The 8872-nt window shown below is 67.2% G+C and overlaps 1 protein-coding gene across 1 annotated transcript in view; it reads left to right on the top strand.

Moving 5' to 3' along the window:
- KCNQ2 (potassium voltage-gated channel subfamily Q member 2) overlaps positions 1-4458 on the top strand; it is a 46479-nt gene extending 42021 nt beyond the window's left edge. The window contains exons 18-19 of the mRNA XM_006922124.1: positions 2823-2946; positions 3667-4458. Of these exons, the coding sequence (XP_006922186.1) occupies positions 2823-2946; positions 3667-4395 (853 nt within the window). The 3' untranslated portion in view covers positions 4396-4458. The remainder of the gene's footprint in view (positions 1-2822; positions 2947-3666) is intronic.
- The last annotated feature ends 4414 nt before the right edge of the window (positions 4459-8872 follow it).

Raw genomic sequence — 8872 nt, 5'->3', positions numbered from 1 at the left:
CGCCCGCGGCCCGTGCTCGCTTGAACACGGGGAGCGCGTGGTGCGTCCACGGCGTAGTTGGGAGCAGGACGCCGCCGGAAGACGTGTCCCCTTGTTGCTTTAAACCGGGGTGCTCCTCCCGTCTCTGCCGGTCCCCAGCTGTCCCCTCGTGTGGCTTCACGGTGCATTTTGCTGGTGTCTTCTTTCTGTTTATTTGCCAGGATAGATATGATTGTGGGTCCCCCACCCCCTTCAACTCCCCGGCACAAGAAGTACCCCACCAAAGGACCCACGGCCCCTCCGAGAGAGTCACCCCAGTACTTACCTAGGTCAGGATGCCGCCCTTCCTGCCTGTCCTTGTGGAATGGCCAGCCCCCTTCGCTCCAGGCCACATGACGGCAGCACTCGCCCTGCTTTCCCCACGGGTGGAGGGGTCGTCCGTCTGCCCTGACAAAGCCACGCCGGAGAAGGTCGCTCCTCTGTGTCAGGGCCTCTCAGGGTCCTGGGGAACCTTCCGTGGTCACGCGGGTGGTGTCACCCAGGGTGGGGCAGAGCAGAGGGCCAGCAACGGAAGGGTCAGGAGCGTCCAGATGAGCAGGGAGCGCCTGTGGGCTCTGGGGACCTCGGTGTCCTTGCCACCCCGCCCGTGGGCCCAGAGCCCTCTGTGGCTCTCCTCGGCCCCCACTCAGACTCCAACGCCTGGCCACCATTGGATTGACCTGGGCCGCTGAAGGGTCTGAGCGCGTCCTGTCTCTTCTCCGGCCTCCGGCTCTTGAGAGTAAGTAGGGCAGTTGGGCGCACGGGGCGCCGAGGGCCTTGGCGTCTGTCCCCAGCCATCAGCGCCGTGGCTGCTGTAGGTGGGGTGAGTGTCCCGCCAACGGCAGTGTGGATGGCGAGGGCATCCGGGGCGAGCTGGCACACGCAGGCCCTTTGGTGACAGCTGCAGGCTGCAGAGCCTTCCAGCATCCCAGGGACCCTCCGCATGATGCGGCCGCCCGTCCCCTCCTCCAGTCGGCCGAGAGTGAGGAGCGCTGTGGACAGCTGGGGAGCAGACAGGCCCAGGGCGGTCCAGGGCCACGGCTCTGTGCGCCGGGCATCTCAACCTGGCGGCTGTCCCGAGACAGGAGTTCCCGGGGGAGTAGGTCTGCCCGGGGCAGACCGAGGCTGTATTTTCTAAGCCCCCTCGAAAGAGGACACACTCACTCAGAGAAGGGGCCAGGGCAGTCTGGACACTTGGGGATCCAGCCTGACCCCTCTGGCCTAGGAGAGGGGGTGGCGCAGGCTGGGCAGGAGGCCCGTCATGTGGCAGGGGTGAAGGTGCTGAGCACCCGTGCCTGGACTGTGTGGACACGTGGAAACACCAGAGAACCCCTCCTCCTCTCCATTTTCCACTGGTGTCTGCTTGGAGCCCGAAGGTCCCCTCACGCCACCTCCTCCTGGCCATCTGTGCATGAGTCCAGCATGAAGCCCATTGGAGCATGAGGGGGCTGCACCGTGGCTGACGCAAGCCTGAACCCCAATTCTGCTTCCTGCAACAGAAAGAAAAAGTCACCCGAAACCCCCATCGGAGGCGGTCAGGGCGCCCAGGGATCAGGAAGGAGACGGAGATGTGGCTCCTGCCAGCTCACGCAGCCCCTGCCGGGCTGTGGGAGCAGCACCCCCTTGCACCCCAAACTTGAGAAGTGAGCTTGTGCTGGGGGGTCCAGGCCAGAAACGAGGCGGGGGCTGCGAAGCCTCAGCCTGGGTCATGGACCCCCTCGCCACGCCCTGGCAGATGGGCAGCGGCTGGCCTGCGGCTTGCAGATGGCTGTGACCTTTGCTTCTGAGTGAGCGTTCGCACACCTACGGCCTCTTCTGAGCCCTTCGGGGACCCTTCCTCTTTAGCATGGGGGTCAGGGGACACCACTGGTCAAACAGAAGGAAGCCTCTGTCCCCTCTTCTTGGCATTCGTGACCTATGGCCTCCATGGAGGTCAGCTCAGCTGTGTTCTGCATCCCGCACATGCATGAACACACAGAAAACGCACACACACACGTGTGCACGCAGCAACACATGCATAGTGAAAGCACACGCACGCGCACATGCACATAGTAAGCACATGTGCACATGTGTATGCACGCACACAAGCTAACACACGTGTACGTGCACAGTGCAAGCACACATGCACACACGCACAGCAAGCACGTGTGCACACGCATAGCAGAAACACGTGCAGCGTGCACATGCACGTGCGCACGGTAAACGGACACGACCAGCACACGGGCACACCGTATGCATGTGCGCACAGGTAAGCACGCACACACACACGGCAAGCACGTGGACACACATGCGCATGTGCAAGTGCACACGGGCCCTCCGGATGGCAGCGGCTCTGCCCGCCCCGTTCTGGTTGTGCGTGGGCAGCTTCCGTGCCGCTGTGTCCCCCGCTCCCTGTCCTGGCGCATGGAGCCGCACGTGCCTCCTGCTTCTGTTGCTGCAGCGGACACTTCCCTCTGTCCCCACCAGGCCCGGCTGGCTGGTAGGGCCGAGGGCTCAGTGGCGCTCTGAAGGAGTAAAGCTCGGGCGGGGCAGGGCGCCAGCTGGGCAGGGAGCCAGGGGCGAATGGCCCAGCTGCCTCCACTTTACTGCTCGCTCGCGAGCCGGCCCGCTGGGATGGAGCGGGCAGTGACGGGCCCAAGGTTCGGCGAGCAGGGCGAGAACTGGGCACCCGGTGCCCATCTGTCCTGGCACCCGCTGCCCCCCGGTCGGTTGGCCCTGGGGGGCTGTGGCCTGGCCCAGGTGGACAGGGCCGCGGGCTGCCCCACCGCCCCCGAACTCATGCTGGGGGGCTCTCTTCCCGGCAGAGTGGACCAGATCGTGGGGCGAGGCCCAGCCATGACGGACAAGGACCGCACCAAAGGGCCTGCGGAAGCGGAGATGCCCGAGGACCCCAGCATGATGGGCCGCCTGGGGAAGGTGGAGAAGCAGGTGGGTGGGGTGCTGAGGGGTCCCTCCTGCAGCCAGCACAACCGCCCTCCCGACAACCCTAAACACCTGGCCGGCCTTGTCCCCACGGCCCCCCCAGGGAGCGAGTGCTCAGGAGCCGCACACAGGCCCCCTCTCTCTGCTTCTGGGAGCCGAGTGGGGGAAGGGCGGTGCTGACCTCTGTGCAGGTGGCTCCCAGGGGTGGCTCTGTGGTGGCAGCAGGGCGGCCCACGCGAGCAGCCTGGTCTGGCCTTCCGAGGCCTTGAGGACACACACAGTGCCCCCACCACCTCTGACAGTTGGGGTTGGAGGATGAGCTGCTTCTGGGTCGGCCTCCTGCTGCTTCCCCACCTTTGTGGACAGCAGCCCAGCCCCCCAACCCTGGGGAGTAACTTAGCCTCCAACCCCGGGGAGCAGCCCAGACCCCACTCCGGGGAGCAGCCCAGTTCCCCCTCCTCAGGGAGCAGCCGGCCTCCGACCCTGGGGAGCAGCCCAGCCCCACACCTGTTTGGGGAGCAGCCCGACCCCCCACTTTTGTGGGGAGCAGCCCGGCCCCCCACTTTTGGGGAGTAACTTAGCCTCCAACCCCGGGGAGCAGCCCAGACCCCACTCCGGGGAGCAGCCCAGTTCCCCCTCCTCAGGGAGCAGCCGGCCCCCGACCCTGGGGAGCAGCCCAGCCCCCCACCTGTGGGGGGAGCAGCCGGCCCAGCAGCCATCTTGCAGGTGCTGTCCATGGAGAAGAAGCTGGACTTCCTGGTGAGCATCTACACGCAGCGCGTGGGCATCCCGCCCGCGGAGGCCGAGGCCTACTTCGGGGCCAAGGAGCCGGAGCCGGCGCCCCCGTACCACAGCCCGGAGGACAGCCGTGAGCAGGGTGAGCGGGGCAGCTGCATCGTCAAGCTCATCCGCTCCACCAGCTCCATGGGCCACAAGAACTTCTCGGCGCCCCCGGCCGCACCCGCTGCCCAGTGCCCGCCCTCCACCTCCTGGCAGCAGCAGAGCCACGGGCGCCCGGGCCACGGCGCCTCGCCCGTGGGGGACCACGGCCCGCTGGTGCGCATCCCGCCGCCACCCGCCCACGAGCGGTCGCTGTCTGCCTACGGCGGGGGCCACCGGGCCAGCACGGAGTTCCTGAGGCACGAGGACGCGCCGGCGTGCCGGCCCCACGAGGCCGTGCCGCGGGACAGCGACACGTCCATCTCCATCCCGTCCGTGGACCATGAGGAGCTGGAGCGCTCGTCCAGCGGCTTCAGTATCTCTCAGTCCCGCGAGAACCTGGACGCCCTCGGCTGCCACGCGGCCGCAGCGCCCTGCGCCAAGGTCCGGCCCTACATCGCCGAGGGCGAGTCGGACACGGACTCGGACCTCTGCACCCCGTGCGGGCCGCCGCCGCGCTCCGCCACGGGCGAGGGCCCCTTCGGGGACGTGGGCTGGGCCGGGCCCCGGAAGTGAGCGCCCGCCGCCTCCCCTGACGGCCGGCCTCGGGGGCTAAGGCGGGACCCTCGAGCCTTTTCTAGAGCCGCTGGCGGGGGCCCACGGGAGGCAGGCGGGCTGCCTGGTCTCCACGGCGAAGGCTGACGACGTCCTCGGCAGTGTCCACTCTGAAGATTGTCCTCCCGGCGTGAGCAGGGCTGGGTGACGGTGAGGACAGGCTCCTGGCGGCAGGGCGGAGGCGTGGGCGGGGAGCAGGGTGCCCGGTGAGGGGCAGGCCTGGCCCCGTGAGGGTCCGCCGTGTGCACAGCTGGGACGTGTCCCCCACTCCCTGGGCACCTGTCAGAGACCTGTCCCTTCTACCCCCGGCTCTGAGAGTCCTGGATGGGAGCCGGCCCTCACTGCAGGCCCGTGGCCTGGAGAGGAGAGGCGGGGCCTCAGGACCACACTGGGCATGGTGCCCATGGACGCCGGCCTTGGCTTTTGTGGGTAAAGTCTGCTCCACAGGCTCCTGGAATGGGGGCTCTCCGGGGCACAGGAGACCTGGGAGCTGGGAGCCCCCTGTCCTCTGCACTGTGCCCTGGCCGGGCGCCGGTCCCAGGCTGCGGTCAGCACTTTGACGGAGACCCATGAGCCGTGGCGGACAGCATGTGCTCCGGGCCTGGCCTCATCTGTCCCCTGCTGCTGCCCGGACAGGACCTGGGCAGGACAGTGCACAACCATGGGCGAAGCCCCCCGAGGCCCCAGCAGAGACAAGGCAGCTCTGCCCTGTGCGGTGCCCCAACCAGAGCTGCCGCCCCCGCCTCTCTCTGGACCCCGCTGGTCCTTCAGCGGCGGCCTTTTTGTGTCTTGAGAGTCAGGGGCGCTGTCCCCACCCCAAGCCCTGGGGAGCAGGGCCCCAGGCTTTTGCTGTTGGTGCCTGGGCCTGAGGGCAGCAGCCGTGAGCCGGGCCGCGGGCGAGGACGCCCTCAGCAGGCGGGGCAGGGGCCTGGCATTCGGGGTGACGGAGGAGCCAGCCTCTGAGGCAGTGAGCTGTGGGCACTGTGTAGCGACTGCCCCCCTGTGCCTCTCGTGGCTTGAGTCCGTCCCGACTGTGACCAGAGGCAGCTGGCAGGAGCAGCGTCAGCCTCCAGGAAGGACTTTGGAAGGACTGTGTGGGCCTGGATGTCGGGGTCCCAGCTCCCGGAGGTCTGCGGGAGCGAGGTCTGCTGTCCATGGGGGCCGTGTCTGCCCCCTGTGCCTGCCCTGACTTAGCCAGGACACTGGGGGTCCCGCCTCTGCCTGGGCTGCTGGTGAGCAGCTGGAGGGTGGCCTGGCCCCCGCGCTTGCTGGAAGGTGGTGCCCGGAAGGACCCACCGCTGTCCGTGCTCAGGGTGCGCTCCCCCCCAGCCCCCGGGAGGGCTCAGGCGTGGAGACCGGTGTGTGGCCCGGGGTCCAGGCGCCCAGGTGCCCCCCACGTCTGCTCCCTGTGCTCTCTTGTTCTCGAGGGTCCCATTTTTCTGGCCGAGGGCCCCGCAGTGGTGAGAAAAGTCCCTTCTAGTGTAGATCTTCCTGGCCAGTGTGGAATGGCCAGTGTGCAGTGACCCGGGCAAGTGGCCGCTCCCTTGTGCTCCCTCTGGGTGAGGTCGGGGCTGGGGTCCGCGCCTCCTTCCCTCACCCATCCTGGGAGGGAGAGCCCAGCCCCAGGCCCCGGGCAGGGCCCGAGCAGGCTGCCCCAGACGCGCAGTCCGCATCCCACACCAGCCCCCTGGCCGCTCCTGTGGGTCTCAGCACCGTGGGCTCCGGGCGCTGAGAAGACGGGCCCTTAGCGTCCTGTCCCCGTACCCCCATGCTGTGTGCCTCCCGCCCCCAGAGCAGCTCGGCCAGATGCAGGTGCCGGGAGCCATGGCCAAGATGTGTCTCCGAGGTCACAGCAGGAGGGTCGGGGCCAGACCACTGGTATGTCCCACTCAGCAAGAAGGGCGTGACATCTCCTCGGTGACATCTCTCCCCTTGGAAGAGATGAGGCCCTGCTCTGTGGCGGGGGTGGGGGTCGGAGGAATGATGGGGTCCAGGCACCTTTTTCAGCTCCCGGACCCAGGCCTGGGCATCTTGTGTCCCCACAGTGCCCGTCCACTGCCCTGGGGTGCCCAGCCCCGGGAACTGGGACAGGACAGAGGCCGATGTTCCCTGGAAGCTTGTGCACTGTCTCGAGTGTGTGTGACCGAGTGTGGCTGAGGGCAAACGTCCCTGAGACAAGCGTATGCGTTAGCTGGAGCACTCACCCCACGCTCACACTCACGCACACACACCTGTGCTCACACATGCGCACGTACACCAGAGGCACACACATGGCACACACAGAAACACACATGTATGCACATGTGCGCACCCATACAGGTGCAGATGTGCAATTACACAAGTGTGCACACCCAGAGGCATACACTACACACATGCTCACGTAGTCACATGCACACACGTGCACATACCCACAGTGCACACGCACGCACATACACACGCCCACCCACATACACACACTCACACGTGCATGCTCATGCGCACACTCATGGGCACACACGCCCACCCACATACAGACACTCACACTCACACGTGCACACACACAGCACACGCGCACACTCACACCCAGGTCCGCCCACGCGCACACTCACATTTCCGGCTTCGGCCCCTTCGTCTGACCCCGCGGGCTCCTGCTTTGAGCCACGAGGAGCTGCGACTTCGGCATAGCGGACGGGCCCGGCTGCCCTGGGCTCCTGGCGGCCCTGGCAGAGCGTCCCTTCTCCACCGCTGCACGGGCAGCCGTTCAGAGCATCTGGGTGGCCTGTGCCCAGAGCCAGCGTGGGCCGGGCCAGGAAGGGCCTGGCGTCTGGGGGGGTGTCCAAATGTGACGCTGGGGCTCTGGCCGGCTCCTTCTGGCCCAACCACGTGGTCCGGCCTCGTCACTGCCAAGGGGAGTTGTCCTCTGCCTGGTCAGCATCTTCTGGCCCAGCTGCAACCTGGGCCGCCTGGAGGGTGGAGGGTCACGGGCCAGGTGCCAGGGGCCCCTCCTGGTCCTGCCCGCCTGACCCCTCGCTAAAGGAGGCCACAGCTGCCCGCTCAGCAGCGCCATCCACCTTTGGGGGCTGAAAGCTGCCCCAGGCTCTGGGCTCCGGGCTGTGTAGGCTGCTCTGTGGGGGCTGCCCGGCCAGCAGGCCCTCTGGTCAGCCCTCACCTGGGCCCAGAGCAGCCGCAGGCTGGGCATAACCGCCCGTCTGCAGCGTGTCAACCCACCGTCTCCCTCTCTGGGCTGGAGCCCCCAACCCCCGCCCTTGGCCGTGGATTTGGGTGGGGGACACTGGCTCTTCGCCAGCCACCCACACTCGGGGCCACCTGCACATCAGGCGCCCCGCCCCCGCTGTGTGTGGACAGAACTCAGCCCTGAGACTTTTCTAGATGCTCCCCGAAGCCCAGAGGAGTGGGGGGCCCTGGGAAGTCTTTGGGGAAACGCTGGCATTTGTGTTTATGTCACGGTCACCCCGAATTGTGGGTGAGGTGTCGATTGGCGGGCACAGCCATCTGCCTCGGGGTCTCGGGCTGCAGAGCAAAGGGCAAAGCGGCTTCCACGTTCTCCAGCGCCACAAACCCTGGGAGCGAGCGTGGTGTGAAGAGGGGCCCTTCGGGAGTGGGACCCGCTGTGGAGGGGTGGGGCGCCCCGCACGGTGGTGACGTGGACAGACCCACCCTCTCTGCCCCCTCGAGCAGCCCTCCAGGGCCCCTGCCCAGGTGGACCGATGTTGGGTGCGGGGCAGGAGGCTGGGTGGGGTTCGGCGGGAGTGGGGTGCCTGCTCCGGGCGTCCCAGGCCAGCTTCCTTCCTGTGCTCCTGTCCCCGGGAACGGCTGCCCTTGGGTTCGTGTTAAGCATTAAGCGGAGACAACCAAGGAGGGCTTCTGGAAGGAGGTGGTGTGGTGGGATCGAGGACCTGCACCTCTCCTCTCTCCAAGGGGCCTGAGAGGGCTGGCTGCCCAGGCCAGGACACCATGGCCCCTGCAGCGTGCAGGAGTGGGGGCCCCGGTCACTGGAGTCCACCATCTTATGAGGGGTGGGGGCAGACCCCAGGGTGGGGGTGTCGGAAACGGGGTGGAGAGCGAGGAACATGCTCCCTGCAAGGCTCTCCTTACAGCCTTTAAAGTCATGTGTGGGGTTGGGGGAGGTGGAGGGTCTCTTGTCTTGGACACTTGTGTGGGTGTCCCCGGCTAACGGAGGCCGTCAGGACAGGTGGGCCAGGTGCCAGACAGTCGAGGACCCTCTTGGGGTGGCCCTGGTCCTGGGGCTTCCGGCAGGCGTGCCACACGTCCAGCTCTGACCACGTTTCGTGAAGTTGCCTTAACGCACGTGGACGGGAATTCACTGAGGTCACCCCGCGCCCCCTTGGTGACCACCAGGCCCTGGCACCCGGCCACCTCCTCTTCCGCTGTGGCCCGCAGAAGGGCACGGGGTGGGCGGCGGATGTCACACCAGCGC

The sequence above is a fragment of the Pteropus alecto genome, unplaced genomic scaffold (genome assembly GCF_000325575.1).
Source record: "Pteropus alecto unplaced genomic scaffold, ASM32557v1 scaffold45, whole genome shotgun sequence".
Lineage (NCBI taxonomy): Eukaryota > Metazoa > Chordata > Mammalia > Chiroptera > Pteropodidae > Pteropus > Pteropus alecto.
The sequence above is the reverse complement of the archived record's forward strand: the minus strand, read 5'-3'. Positions and strand labels throughout refer to the sequence as shown.